The sequence below is a fragment of the Equus asinus genome, chromosome 1, assembly GCF_041296235.1.
Source record: "Equus asinus isolate D_3611 breed Donkey chromosome 1, EquAss-T2T_v2, whole genome shotgun sequence".
Lineage (NCBI taxonomy): Eukaryota > Metazoa > Chordata > Mammalia > Perissodactyla > Equidae > Equus > Equus asinus.
In genome coordinates this window covers 164,952,843-164,968,342 of record NC_091790.1, presented here as the reverse complement: position 1 = coordinate 164,968,342, position 15,500 = coordinate 164,952,843, and the positions used below count along the sequence as shown (strand labels likewise).

Here is a 15,500-nt window from a genome sequence, read left to right as displayed (position 1 = left end):
GCTGTTTTTAACTGACAGTAGAAATTTGTTTGCTATATCGTGTTTCTATCATGTAAAGAGATGATTACCAAAAAGAAGGAAAAATCAATTTTCTCTGTATGCCAGTACTTCTGACTTGCATAATTTTAACCTAAAGACTTTGATAATTTCCATTACTCTGCTTTAGATTTGAACAAACTAGCAAAGGGTTTACTATCTACTTAATGATTGAGTACCCTGCTTTAGGTCATTATTCCAAACATTATTTTGGAATTACTGAAAATTTGAAAAAATGCTCAAGTTATATTTTATAACAGATTGGTTAGAGAACACTTAGAGAACACACACATATTAAAAACTTGAAATGATTTTTTTCTCTTTTCCATTCCTTCACATTGTCGTCTTTGAACAGCCTATCTGATTAAGCCCCATAGGATGTGTTCTCTGTAGAATGCAGCCAAATGCAAACCTAACTGATTTCATACACTATGAAATTACAAACATTATAAATAGTAATGTTTAGTTATTTGGCTGATATGATCAGTTATAGAATGAAAGAAGACAATGTGTAGAAATAGAAAAGAGAAATAATGCCTATTCACTTTTTCTGCCATGTCCTTTTGACACGATTTGAGTAATTTTTGATAATGTCAAAACTCATGCATGACAAGATGTCTCAGACTCATCTTGACCCTATTCCCAGGGAACCCTGGTAAGAAATGGTATTTAGAGTTTAAAATTTTTGGTGTTTTTTTGTCTTTAGAATTTATCCTGCTAGGAATGTACAGTTAAAATACTGTGTTTTAGGGGGCTGGCCCCGTGGCCGAGTGGTTAAGTTCGCGCGCTCTGCTGCAGGCGGCCCAGTGTTTCGTTGGTTCGGATCCTGGGCGCGGACATGGCACTGCTCGTTGAACCACGCTGAGGCGGCGTCCCACATGCCACAACTGGAAGAATCCACAACGAAGAATATACAACTATGTACCGGGAGGTGTTGGGGAGAAAAAGGAAATAATAAAATCTTTAAAAAAAAAAATACTGTGTTTTAGTCAGTAGAATAATTATCTGTGTGGTTATGTTATGAAACTTGATATATAAGTTCATTTATTTCTGTTTCCTGAATTTTTTTTCTTATTAGTTTTTCTTTTTGATTTAGGTTTTTTCTTAATTACATAAAATATTTCTATGGTTCCAGTCTCAAATCTGTAAAACAAGATACATTCAGAGGGGCCTACTTTAATTTTACTCCCTCTTCCTGTTCTTCCTCTCCCGTAATAGGTAATTACTTTTATTATTTGTTTTTGGTTTATCCTTCCACTGTTTCTTTGTGAAAATTCAAGAAAATGTGTATAAACACATTATCTGTAAATATGCATACATGTATGTATATGCACACACACCTGTATATATATATCCTTCTCATTTTAACACAAAAGGTAACATATGTATTCTTCTCCACCTTGTTTTTTAACAAAATAACGCTTGGAATATCCAGGAGATCACTCATAGGAGTATAGAGAGTCCTTTTTACATCTGCATACTGATTCACTGAGTGCATACACTATGACATCCAGTCTCCTGTGGCTGAATAGTTATTTCCAGTCTTTACTGTTACCAGTAGTATTGTGATGCATAGCTTTGCACATACATCGTTTCACATTTTTGCCAATTATCTTTAGGATAGATTCCTAGGAGTAGAAGTGAGTCAAAGATAGGTCACAGAGTAAATGCGTTCATAGATGTGGAATTAGAAACAGATGATGTGTGCTTTGATAAAGTTCACTCTCTTTTTAATCATAAACTACTATCCTGGTCTTCAGTTTCTCTCTGTTATTAGGAGGAAGGAGGCTGGAAGGGGATAGGATGATGTGTTGTTCCAAAGAGGGATGTGCAAAGGCGTAAAGGGCAGAGATGTGGAATTTTTTTTCCATTTTTCATATCTCTTTAATTTTCAGAAGCAGAATAACTTGGGCAGCTGAGTATAACTGAACATTTCTAAAGGTGTTTAATTTTGTAAAATTGTTTTTTAAAGGCTTATTTCAGTTTATCCTGCTAGCAACGAAAGAGTTGGGATTGACTTGTACCACTTGTCAATACTGGATGTTGGCAGACAAAAAAAAAGCCATCTTTATGTTAGTTTGCATTTATTTGGTGTCATAATAATTTCCATTTCTATGAGTTCTTTATATAGAAAAGATATTTATTATTATTTATTGCAAACATTTTTTTCTGAGCTCTATTTAAATTTTATGGTGCCAAATATGTTGATTGCTTTTTTTGTACTTTCTTCTATTGCTTATAAGTTAGGAAACTCTTCCTCCTTCCAAAGGTTTGGAAAATAACCAATTATAATTTCTTCTAGATTTCCTGTGGTTTAACTCTTAATACTTTATTTTAGTCCATTTGAAACTTATTTGAATATTTGGAATGAGGTGAAGCTTTAAGCTCCCTTCCCCCCACCGCCAATTTGGTAATCACTTTTCCCAGCACCAAATAATAATTCTCTATCATGTTGTTTAGTGATGCATCCTCTAGAATACATTAGTTTCTTATGTTTCATTGATCTATTACTATATATTTTAATAACTTTATAATTTAGTGTCAAATAAGTGCTTTATTTCTTGTTTTCTAGAGAGTTCCAAATGCATAGCATCTTGTCTGAAGGATAACTAACACAACTGAAGAATAATTAATACAACTGAATTTGTATGCCAAATTGGGCCTGGAATGTATCCTAGCAGTTATGCAGTCCAATAGTTTTTAACTTACTGAGGAGAAAGAGAGGAAGCATGATGGAATCATCTAGAAGAGTTTATTAATTTTTATTTTTGGCAGTTTACTTTTGATAATCACCTTATGTTCTCAGCTGCAATAGGGTGAGATGGGAAGCTATAGTAATTTTTTCGAAGTGATTGTTAGTGGCCTTTTCTTCCCTTGACCTTTTAAAAACAGTGACAAAGTCCAGCCTTCCCATTTTACAGTTGAAGTAACGGACTTGTGTGAGCTTATATTTCTTCTTAGTAGTAGAGATGGGTGGAGCTCTACTTTCAGGGGGATAGGTTTTTTTCTTAGTTAGAAATACTAAGAAAATTTAAAATATACACCTCGGTACAGACTTGTATTGTTGCTAATATTTGATTTAGGTAGTTTTCAGAGTCGCTCAGATGTGTCAGCTCACTGGTGGAAATGCCGAGATCTTTATACAGATGTTTTATGATACTCCTCCGCTCCAGTGGTATGGCTTTCTCTTGGGGTTTGATCACTAATTGACATCTTTTTAAAGGAATAGGTGGGTTAGGATTCTTTTCCTCCTCTTCTACAGGACTTGTTTATCAAGATCTGGGAGGAACTCTCATGGAGGCTTCTAAGCTTTTCCTTCTTAATTCAGTATGTGGGAAAGCTTGGGAAGTAGGGGGGAGGGCTATATTCAGGAGGTAGAAGAATCTTCTGAGGATAGGAGCCGCTGTATGGCTCCCATTACTCCTTCAAGGATGAGGAAAGTTCGGGTAATATGTAGGGGAGTTGGTGCCTCAATTACACCGGTTGCCTTAACTACATCTGTTGATAAATTTTAGTTTCCCAAGCTCTTCTAAATTAGGTTTCTATAATCAGTTATTTCCAGTTGTATGTTCACAGTCTTTAGAATATAAAATTAGAGTTCATGAATTTGTTAATTATTCTTATCTCACTCTGGATAGACCACACTAATATCAGTTGAAGATAAAATTCAAGTAATATGAAGAAAAGGAGGGTTAGAAATTCACAGATTCTGCATTTACTTATATATTTATCCATGTAGTTCTCTTGATGTATGTGAATTACACACTTTGGAGTCATGTTCATAGTTAGGGGTAGGAGAGAGTAAAAATAAAAATAGTTAACATTTACTGAATACAGACTAACAACCCTATGAGGAAGATTGTCTAATATTAGACTCATCTTAGAGATGAAACTGAGGCATAGAGAAGTTAAATGTGACCCTCCACAAATTTTACTGAATTAATAGAAGTCTAACCTACTTTAAGAATGCATGTATAAATATGTTCTGCTAATCTTGGTTCTTTAATTAAAAAATATTTTACAGATTTTTATAATGTTCTTTTTTTATTTTATAGCTGATAGCTGCTATGTTTTTAAGAATATTTTATTACTAATGTAAAATATTTGGCTAGTTCCCCCATTCCTCAAAATATTTTGTCACGAAGTTTGTTTTAGGTCTTTGGTTCTTAAGGAGAATGTACTTAAAATGTGATGAAAGTGTTTTTGGTCTTTTGTCCTTAAATGGAAAGATAGTAAATGTTCAGGCTTGCCACACATTTTGTGGATGATATGTTTTATTTGCCTGTTAAGACTGGGTTGAAATGTTAGTTCTGTATATTTGGGATCAGGGTCATCTTATATAAGCCATAATGTCTTATTTGAAGAATGCTGAAAATATTTTTCTTTTCTGTAAGATTTAATACATTTTGTCAGTGGATGACTTGTAGTTCAGAAATGAAAGTTTAGAGAAATACTTTCAACTTCTAGAGCATTAAAGGACATTTCTCTATCTCTTTGTTGCAGAAATGTAGACAACCAGCTTCCCGGGCAAGCCATACCAGCCGGGTTCCCGGTGTACCCCGGTTTCAGCCCCCTGCAGATGCTGTGGTGGCAGCAGATGTATGCTCATCAGTATTATATGCAATAGTAAGTGGACTTCATTTTCTTGCTCAGTCGGTTATTTGCTTTATTTTCTTTTTCATCGTAATTAAGTTGATTTGGGATTTTATTTACTGATGTATTTCATTGGTTTTTTCTAATGAGGACTTTGCTAACATCTCAGCAGATACTTTATTGTAAATTATTTGGCTAAAGGAAAAAAGGTTCACATGAGCTAAGCCTACTCTCTGCTTCTCCCTCTCTCCCCTTATTATATTTAGCAGTACTCAGATGCTTTCTTTAATATAACATTTTATCTATTTCAGAGGAGAAAACTTAGGAAAGTTTCACTGGAAGGCAGCAAATTACATGAAGAGAGAGGAAGTTGAATGAGAAAGGGAACAGAAAGAATCTTATGTCAGGGAGGCTCATATTGATGTAGGGCTCAGTTGTGGCTCATGTACTTTCTGGACTGCCCTTATTTTAATAAGTCTTGCTTCTGGTCAGTGTGGAACAGTCTTAGTATGGAGTACAGTTTCTCAGCCTTCATTCTTTTTGACTTCTTTTGTATTCATTTAACATTTCTCGCTTCTCTTTAATGTTCTCCTCTCCTTGTTTCTGTTATCCTCTTCATTCTTTTTATCTTTCTGATCACTCATTTTGTGTCCTTTGATAGCCTGTTTTCCCCCTTCTAAATGGTAACATTCCTTGTTCAGTTAGACAGGTATTTGTATACTTACCATGTGCCTTATGACACTCAGTCTTGTAGGAAAGACAGCATTCATTCCTGGGCCAGTCCTCTTGGATTTCTTTCTTCCATGACCTTAGTTGGTAGATCTCTGTTGATGACTCCCAATTCTTTATCTCCTGTGCTTTGTCCTGTGTCTCCACTTAATTGCTAGAAGATTTCTTTAGGGAAATTTACCTTTCTCCTAAATTTAGTGTGTCTAAAATTTTGACTCCACCATTGTCTTAAGTCTGTTCTTCTTTGTCAGTGACACTGTCTCTTCTTAATCATCCTCCAAACTCTTAACCTTAAACAGCTTTGATTCTGGCTTTTGTTATCCCTGAACCCAGCAACTTACCAAGATGAGTTAATATGTTGTTTCTCGCTTCTGTCCTTCCCCTATATCTTACTTCCTACTTTGCCCAGATCTTTTCTCATTTAACAGCTGTTTTACTACAATCACTCTTTCTCCTTTTAGGCTCTTTACTGTATTTCATCATACTACTGCCATGCTAACTTGCTTAACACATAATTGAGTCAGTCATTCCCCATCCCCCCAAATATCTGATGGCTTTCTTGCCTACAGTGTGAAGTCTGTCTCCTTATCCTTACTCTAGGCCTTACCCCATAAAGCTAACCTGCTTTATGAATCTCATATCCTAGTATTCTCTTGCATAACTCCTTGGCTCCAGGCAGGCTGTTTGTTCCCTACCTCTTGCCATGGTAATAGTTATCTTTTGAGTGACTGCTTTGTGCTTAGTACTCCACTAGATGCTTTACACCCCTTGTCTCATTTATAACCTCATAAGAACTGTGTGAGCTAAGTGGGGCTTATGGTAGCTTGCTAGTAAATCATATAATCTTATGTACATCATTTAACTTCTGAGCCTCAAGTTCTCACCTTAATGAAATAAGTTACCTATGAATCAGAATATCACGATGTAGGTAGTGTTTTTAGCAATTAAAAAGCCCTGTACAGATACAAGGTATTACTGTACTGGCTTAAATAGGATTTTGTAGCCTGAGGAACTTCTGTTTTATTTTATTCTGCTATCTTGATTTTTAAACTTTTTGTTGTAGAAAAATTTCATCATATGAAAAGATAGAATAGTAAAATGAATCAGTTTGTACTCATCACCCAGCATCAGCATTTATCAGTTCATGGCAATCTTGCTCTACAACTTTCCTCCCCGATGCTGGATAATTTAAAGCAAATCTCAGATATATTATAGTTTTTCTGGGAGCCTTTCACAGGAAAATTTATTTTGACTTTCAAGCAATCAGATTATTAGCAAACTTAGGACCGCAGTTCTTCATAAGTTTACAACGACCTATACCAGTGGTACTCAGATGGAGTTTCCAAAAGTCAGGATTGGGGCTTAGAGGTTGTTATCTGGGATCTAGGTAGTATTTTAAAATGCTAATACAAATCTTTTGTCACTGACAGTGGACACACAGGATTATGATCAATGTACGTTTTTAGACAAATCTTTCAAAACATGGGTCTGAGGGGAAGGTGGTTGGTGTAGGGGTATTCATCCATGTAGAATGACAAAAGGGGCCATGAGTAAAAAGGTGTGGAAAAAGGTGTGTCATTACCTTAGAAAGTAATTTAGTGAAAGAGAGAAAAGATAGTGATTAACATGGCTGTTCTTAGGCCTTCCACCTCTCCTCTACCGTCTTAGGCTACCAGGCTAAGAGAACATCCTTCCTGAGCTACTCCCACCATCAGTGTTGGCTGCGCTTTTACACTGGGATCTGTGCTTACCTAAGAAATGTGTGCAGGAGTTGTGATAATCCATATTAGGCTTATGAAAAATACATATGGCTCCCCAGGAACTTTTGAGAAATATAATACAGTATGATAAAGGTTTTTCTTTTTAATATTTATTTTGGTGAATATTTCAGTCAAGCTGCAGTTTCAGCTCAGGCCACATCAAATGCCAGCCCAGCCGAGCCTGCTGCTTCACAGCCTCTAAATTTGGCACATGTTCCTGGAGAAGAACCCCCACCAGCTCCAAACCTAGTGGCCCAAGAAAATCGACCCATGAATGAGAATGTTCAAATGAACGCACAGGGAGGTCCAGTGCTAAACGAAGAAGACTTCAATCGAGACTGGCTAGACTGGATGTACACGTTCTCACGAGCTGCCATTCTCCTCAGCATTGTATACTTCTATTCTTCTTTCAGTCGGTTTATCATGGTCATGGGAGCCATGCTACTGGTTTATTTGTGAGTGATGTTCATTAACTTTCTGTGGTTTCTTTTAATTACTTTGTAAAACTGTTCAGCACAGAATCTGGCATGCGGTAGTCCGTTGTGAATGTTGAGTGAAGGAATATGAATGTTGGGCTTCAGATATCTGGCACCAAAAGCAGAGCAGCTTATGTTGGATAGGAATGTTTATCAGAGTTGTCTAGAAGTAGATTTTTCCTTTACTGTCTTTTATAAAAATTGTTAATTCAGTTAGACATGCTCTATCAATTATTTAGAACTTGAGGAAGTGTATGATGCCCTCTTGCATAAGGATGTTCTTTTTAATTATAGTTATCAATAGTAAGTCCTATAGAGACAGGTCAGGTTTTCTTTAATAAGCAGACTAACTTTCCCTTGCTCCCCTTTCCCCAAGAGGCAAACAGATATCTATTTGAAATTCATTTTGAAAAATATCAAAAAAGATTTTATGATTCTTGATACTTAATATCTAGCCTAAAGCCAATTAAGCCCATGATAGACTTTTAGACTTAAATTGATTCTTGTTTTGCTGTCATTGCTTTAAGAGGGGTAGTTCTTGGCCCAAAGCGGGAGATTTGATCTTTTCTCTTGTAGGATACTAATGTTTTGTAGTATTACAAATAAAAACAGTTGCAACTTATTTTCTTTTCTCTTTATTTTACTGAACAGACACCAAGCTGGATGGTTTCCTTTTAGGCAAGAAGGTCAACAACAGGCTCCCAACAATAATGCTGAAGTTAACAATGATGGGCAAAATGCAAACAACTTAGAACTTGAAGAAATGGTATGCTAATGAGGTTTTTGTACACTTGAAATCTAGATGTTTCCTCAACACTGTGTGAGCCCAACATCATAAAAGAGTCTTGGAGTATGCCATAAGTATTTGTGGATGGCACCTGAAGAAAAGTTTAACTTTTTATAAATTGTGTGGTTTCATCTGGGAGAACTTAGAATATAATAGTGAGTCAGTCATATATTAGAATTAAATGAGAAGAACTAACATTATTCTTCCTGAAAACAGTCTAGAAAGAAAATTATGCACACAGTAAGAATTTATTGCATTAAATTGTCAGGTATCGTTTTGAACTTGAACACTGAGGAATTTATCACTTTTGGACTTGATAAAGATTTCTGATGGCCAGATAGTACCATTTCCTTATTACATGCTCATATTCCTTCTTTCTATAGGAAGGAACTTAACTCTCTTTTTCTGTCGTGAGTTAATGCTAGCTGTTCAGATCACTTAGGAGTATGTTTCTTGTTTTGTTTGAAAGGAGCGTCTCATGGATGATGGGGTTGAAGATGAGAGTGGAGAAGATGCAGGTGAAGATGCCAGTGCGCTTCAAAGGCCTGGATTAATGGCATCAGCTTGGTCTTTTATCACCACCTTCTTTACTTCACTAATACCAGAGGGGCCTCCCCAGGTTGCCAATTAGACCTGAAAAACTGTGCCAGCTGCAAAGGAGGGTCTGACTTTAGGAAAGTGTTTAAATAACAGTGCAATTTCAAAAAAATTTATTACTTTTCATCATCATGTACAGAGGTGTTTTTTTCTTTAAGCTTCTCATGCATATGAATATTTTAAGCACAAGTGAACTACTAAATTTGTGATTTTTTTTTTAAGATCCTAACAGAACATAGTGTAACAATATTAGTCTTCCAGGTTTTACTAATTTCAATTATGTATATTATACCAAGACAGACCTGTTTGTGCATCTTATTTCTTTAGAGAGCTGCTTCACATATAAATGTCTATAGCTTATAGTCCAGCCCTTCAATATGTAATTTGAATAAATATGTCTATTTTCTGTGAATTATCCCGAAATTTTAAACAGAATGACCTTATAGTTTTTAATAAAGAATATTATTTACCTAAAATGTGCTAGTAGCATCTTGCCCAGCCATAAAGCAATAAACTTCTCAATAATCTTACTTTTGACATTTGAATAAATAATGGAAACTTTATATTTTAAGGGCATGTATCCCATAAATTGGAATTAGTACCTTAAAAAAAAAAGGCAGCTCTTAATGGAATTAATAGTGATATAAAATGTTTGATACAGGCAGTACTTTTATAAAATAAGATATGCTGGAAATCACTCCCTGTAATTTTTTTAAATAAAAAGTCAATTATGGTAAACTGTCTCGTGATAGTTGTTCAAACTCTTCAATAATCTACCCATTACATGCAAAAATCTGTGTAAATTTCAGTAGTTATTGGGAGGAATTGCTGAAGTCTTCAAGGTCATTTTCACCTCTTTCCGTTCCAGATGGTTATCTCCTGTTTCTGAGTTTAAAACCTCAACAGTTTATTTAAAAATCCTTGTGAAAGCCAATTCAGTATTTCATGAGAAAGAAGTAAGTTTCTTATAGGGTAGCTAATTAAAATTGAACAAATGAGGAAGGGAGAACTTATCATGGAAGGACTTTATCACACGAAGTGTATTATAAAGTTATGTGTGGTACTGGTGCAGTAACATATGATTAGATAATAGAATAAAACAGAAGATATAGAAACATCCATGAATTATTCTGTAATTTGTTTACTCATAGTGATAAAGGTTTCAAGGGATAACTGGTTAACCTTTTGAAAAGTAAAATTAAGTTTGTGTTTATAGATTTCAATCAAGACATCATGATTGAGTATGAGCAATTGAACCGTGGAAATACTAATAGAAAATATGGATGAATGCTTGTATAATATTGGGATGAGAAAAATGCATTTATGGCAGAATCCCTAAAAGAAAAGGTTGCTAGGTATATAATGTTTTGACATACGTACTTAAAAGGCAAACAATTAGGGAAAAAGGTAAAGATAATAAGTAAGTCTTAGATTCAGTAAAAAAAAAAAAAAAGACACCCCAATAGGAAATGGGATAGTCTCTTAGTCAGCTTGGGCTGCTATAACAAATTTCCAGACTGGGCGGCTTAAACAGCAAACGTTTATTTCTCACAGTTCTTGAGGCTGGCAGATCCAGTGTCTGGTGAAGGCCATCTTCCTAGCTTGTAGATGGCCGTCTTCTCGTTGTATCCTCACATGGCAGAGAGCAGAAGCAAGCTCTCTCCCATCTCATAAGGAAATTAGTTCTATTCATGAAGGCTCTACCCTCATGCCCTATTACCTCCCGAAGACCCCACCTCCTAATTCTATCACATTGAAGGGTATGATTTCAATATATGAGTTTTGGAGGACACAAATATTAAGTCCATAACAGATACAAACATGAGCAATAAACATGAAAAAAAAATGTAATGTGCACAAGTTAAAATGATCAAATTGGTAAGATAATAATACTCAGTGTTGTTGAAGCTGTAGGGGAGTGTAATACAGTATATATAACCTTTCCAGCAAGTATCGAATTTTCAAAATGTGTGCAGAATCATTCACTGTCATCCTATTGTTCCTGGAATGAAGATCAAAGTCCTTAACATGGCTTACAAAGTCTTGAAAGTTTGGGTCTTTGCCCCTCTCAGTCTGTGCTCCCCCTTAATACCTCTGTTTTACCTGGGCTAGTCTTCCAATTCCAGCTCTCTGTCTTTCCAGCCCCAGGACTTTTTAAATTGCTGTTGTTTTTGCTTGGAACACAGTCCCTTCCTTCTTTGCTCTTGTCATGCTTACTAATCATTCACCAGGTCTCAGCTAATGCCCGGTTCTTAGGGCAGCTGTTCTCTAGTAGCACTATTCTTTGCACTTAACACCGTTGCATTTTTCATTTATTTCCTTATTTGGCTCTCCCACGAGATATGAAGGCTATAAAACTTGGTGACTATATTTATGCTCATTATTATATCCCTGGTCCTAGAAGAGTGCCCAGTAGTTAGTTTGATACTGAATGAGTGACTGAAAATGTGCATACCCTTTGAATCAGCAAAGTTTGAAAGGATATCAGGCGTATGTGAGATTAGCTTTTAAGACATTCATTGCATTGATTATAATAGGAAGAAATTAGAACTAACATGTTCAACATGGTGAGCTATGGTACATTTGTATGCTGTTCAGGTCCATGATTAGGGATGGCTTGTTTCAGGGCTGATGCAATCATTGCATCCAGAGGGAAGGCCTGGATTTTAAGTCGGGAGCTAAATAAATAAACTGTCAAAGCTGGAAGAAAAGCTGTATAAGTCAGATCCTAAATCAAACCGAGTGAGTAGAGTAAGAATGCAGAGATGGTTATGAGATTGAGCAGCCTCTTTTCTTCTGTTGGGCGTTGGGGAGGGGAGAATTGGAGCTGTAGGATTCATAGAGGGGAAGTGGAGGACGCCCATCTGGAGGAGATGAGTAGGTCTCTGCCTCCTCAATGCAGGTTAGGGCCTTAGGAGACAGATGCTAGTCAGAGACCGCTCCTGTGCAGGAGTGTTGCTAACGGTTCTAAGAACCCTGGAATGTGTTACCTGATTTTAATTATTTTCCCTACATTGTTAATTCCCTCGTGTTAGTCTCACTTTTGGTAAGTCTTTGTCAAAAACTGCAGCCCAGTGTCTGCTGCGTTTTGGAAGATTCAGGGAGGAGCTGTGTCCATACTGGGGCCAGATGGTGCCTCGAGGGCGTTGGTAGCTTGGAGGTGGTTTCCAGATGGTAAAAGAGAACAGGAGCCCAGACACTGGCCTCTAGGCCAAATGGTGACCAGCAAGAATCAGCATGGATTTGAGGGATATAACACTTGCCAGGGCTTCCTCCATTACTTACACATCACTTTCTACAGCCCAGCAGTGTGAGAGGGTTGGATTATGTCCCAAGGGGAAAAGGAAAGGGTGATCCTGAGGGCTGGAGAATTGGAGCATTTTCACCACAGTTTGGTGGCAGAGTTTATCATTATTCTAACTAGTTTCTCTGGCCCGGGCTCCATCGTCACTTTTGAAACCTGGCTTTTCAAATTAGGGGACTAAAGGCCACGTTTAGAGCCTCATTTGTACAGTCCCAGTGGCAGTTTTTGCTTCACTGTTAAAAGACTAAGGTATGTTTGACTTATATGTCAGCTTTCTGTAAGTCTGTGTAAAACAGACTCTAAGGCCTGTTGTATCTGGAACTGTGTTGCTGGATCTGCAAAACCACACCAGGCTCTGGAATATGGTGTTCTGAGTGTTTCCTGGGAGTGCCACTATGGCTGGCTGACTCAACCTCCACGTGGCATCACTCACTCTAAGAGCAGCTTGGGAAAGTGAAAGAAACTGGCTGTATGGTGTGTACAAAGCACATCTATTGTATATCCTACACATTAATATTTTGGATGTTTCAACATTTAAAAATACTTAAACATTTTTTTGAATTTTTTTATTGTGCTAAGAACATTTAACAGATTTTAACAGATTTTAAAGTGTACAATACAGTAGCATTTAAAAACATTTAAACAGGGGCCGGCCCCACGGCTGAGCGGTTAAGTTTGTACACTCTGCTTCGGCAGCCTGGGGTTTCGCTGGTTCGGCCCCTGGACGCGGACATGGCACTGCTCGTCAGGCCACAGTGAGGCGGCATCCCACATGCCCCAACTAGAAGGGCCCGCAGCTAAAATATATACAACTATGTACTGGAGGGATTTGGGGAGAAAAAGCAGAAAAAACCCACATTTAAACAAAACATTTAAAAACAGAAGTGATGCTTCTTGAATGTAAGTATTATGGAGCAGTGCAAGCCTTTTATTAAAATACTATAGAATCTTTGAAATAAAGTTTTTTCTTACAAAGAGAGCTCAGAATAATTAGAGTTTCTGTTTCAAAGCACCTGGAGCTTCTCTGCTGTCGAGGAGTCTTAGTAAGTGGAAACCTTTTCCCAGTACAATGAGGCCTCAGCCCTAATGTGGGGAAGGCAGTAAAGATCTGTCTCCCTTTTCCAGAGCAAACCTCTGTGGTTACTGTCTCACATCACACTTGGGGGATAAACTCTCTAGACCCTACTCTAGGGGACCAGTTTCGTGAGTCTTCGTGCCAAAGCTTACTCACTTGATCCTGCTGCTAAATTTTGACTTTTACTCCAGTTGATCTTTTTTCTAAAATGAGCATGAAACCAATGCATAAACTATTTCATGTGGTACAGTGTGCCATTCCACCCAAGTGCTCCAGGGCCATAGGGAAGCTGAGGAAACTAAGATCTGTATAGGGTCTTTACCAGTGACCTTCACAGAGGGGGCAAGGGGAGTGGCTGCTGTTAGTGTTAATTAATAATAAAAATTACTATAATGCTTTAAAAATTGTTATTACAAACATTTGAACATTTGCTATATTCCTGGCTCTGTGCTAAGTGCCATAGCTGCATTTAAAAAAAGTCCTTAAGACAACTCAAGGTAGGTATTACTGTTACTGCCATTTCCCAGATGAGGACACTAAGACTCAGAGAGGTTAAATAGCTCACCTAAAGTCACATAGCTAGTAAGTGACAGAAATGAGATTTGAACTCAAGTCTATTTTACTTTAGAACTTGAACTCTTTTAAATTAATTATTCAAATAAAGCATATGGAGAGTTCAGCTTCCAGTAATGGGTGATTAGCTTGTTTTGCACCAACCCCTCTGCCCAGAAAGCTAGAAGAGTCAGAATATATGTATCTATTAAGGCATCAGAGAGCTATCAAGAAAGCAAGGGCCAATATTCCGGATAGATGAGGCCTAGATTTGGTGCCACTTTTTCCCCTCAAACATTTGCCAATTCAAGGGCAAGAAGCTGAGCAGAATTTTTAGAAGACTCATAGGAAACAAAAATTAGAGTTTAGGATGTACTAAATAGAAGTGGCCTTTAAACACACCAGGCTTTCTACTGGGACCCCAAAGGGCCACCCCTGGAATACAGGTGAACTGGAAATATGCCTGTCCTCACAAGGGCTGAAGCCCAGCCTCAGATCATCTCAGTACCTAAATGAATGAGGCAGTTTGCCCCAAACCTAGAGGACTGCGAGAAGCGAAAATAAATCCCCTTTGAGGGAAGATAGCATCACGCAATTTCTCAAATTCTCTCTATAATTTTTCAAAGTCTGTTAATAAAAAATAACCAGGAACACAAAAAACGTAAGATTTGACTAAAAATGAAATAGTGAAGAAAAATAGATAGACCCTCAGAAAATTCAGATATTTAGTATTATCTGACAGAGACCTTTCAATAACTATGATTAAAATGTTAAGGGAATTAAATGACAAGATGGAGAAATTTCAGCAGAGAACTGGAACCTACATAAAAAAGGAAATTCCAGAATTGAAGAATAATATAGCTGAAATTAAGAAAGTTTAAGAGAGGATTAGTGAACTGAAAGGTCAGAAAATATCCAGACTGATGCCGGGAGCAAAGGGCAGGCACAATAGTTGAAGAGATAATGGCTAAGAATTTTCCAAAATTGATGGAGGACACTGAGCCACAGATGTAAGAAATGCTACTGACCTCCAAACAGGGTAAATACAAAGGAAATCATGCCTAATTACTTCATAGTAAGACTCCTGAAAAAACATAGACAAATTTTAAAAGTAGCCAGAGGAAAATATAGGTCACTTCCGAAAGAGCAAAAATAAGTACGCCTGTTAGGTGATATTTCCAAAGAGCTTAAAGAAAATAGCAGCCCACCTAGAAGAACGCAAGCAACAAAAATATCCTTCAAAAGACATTTTCAGGCAAATGAAAACAGAATTTGTCACCATTGGAAAGTACCAAAAGTACCAAAGGAAAATAGTAACAGGTGTTTGAGCAGAATGGAAATGATTACAGATCACGGCTTGGAGGTACAGAAAGGAATCGAAAAAAAACGGAAAGAGTAAATATGTGTATAAATCTAAAGGAATATTGCCATAAAACAATAATTTTATGCACTATGGTCTTACGTATATAAAGAACTAAAATACTTGACAAAAATAGCATATAAATCTAATGGGAGGCAAATAGAATTGAGTGTTCTGAGGTTCTTGAACTGTCTTGGAAATGGAAATGGTGAAGGCACTAATTTATTTTAG

At 36.9% G+C, this 15,500-nt stretch overlaps 1 protein-coding gene across 4 annotated transcripts in view; it reads left to right on the top strand.

The window, feature by feature from the left end:
- The window catches only part of HERPUD2 (HERPUD family member 2), a 134,740-nt gene extending 125,024 nt beyond the window's left edge, over window positions 1–9,716 (top strand). For all 4 annotated transcript variants that reach the window (XM_070511777.1, XM_070511774.1, XM_070511781.1 and 1 more), the window contains 4 exons: window positions 4,540–4,662; window positions 7,250–7,573; window positions 8,246–8,360; window positions 8,851–9,716. In XM_070511777.1, the coding sequence (XP_070367878.1) occupies window positions 4,540–4,662; window positions 7,250–7,573; window positions 8,246–8,360; window positions 8,851–9,012 (724 nt within the window). In that variant the 3' untranslated portion in view covers window positions 9,013–9,716. The remainder of the gene's footprint in view (window positions 1–4,539; window positions 4,663–7,249; window positions 7,574–8,245; window positions 8,361–8,850) is intronic.
- The last annotated feature ends 5,784 nt before the right edge of the window (window positions 9,717–15,500 follow it).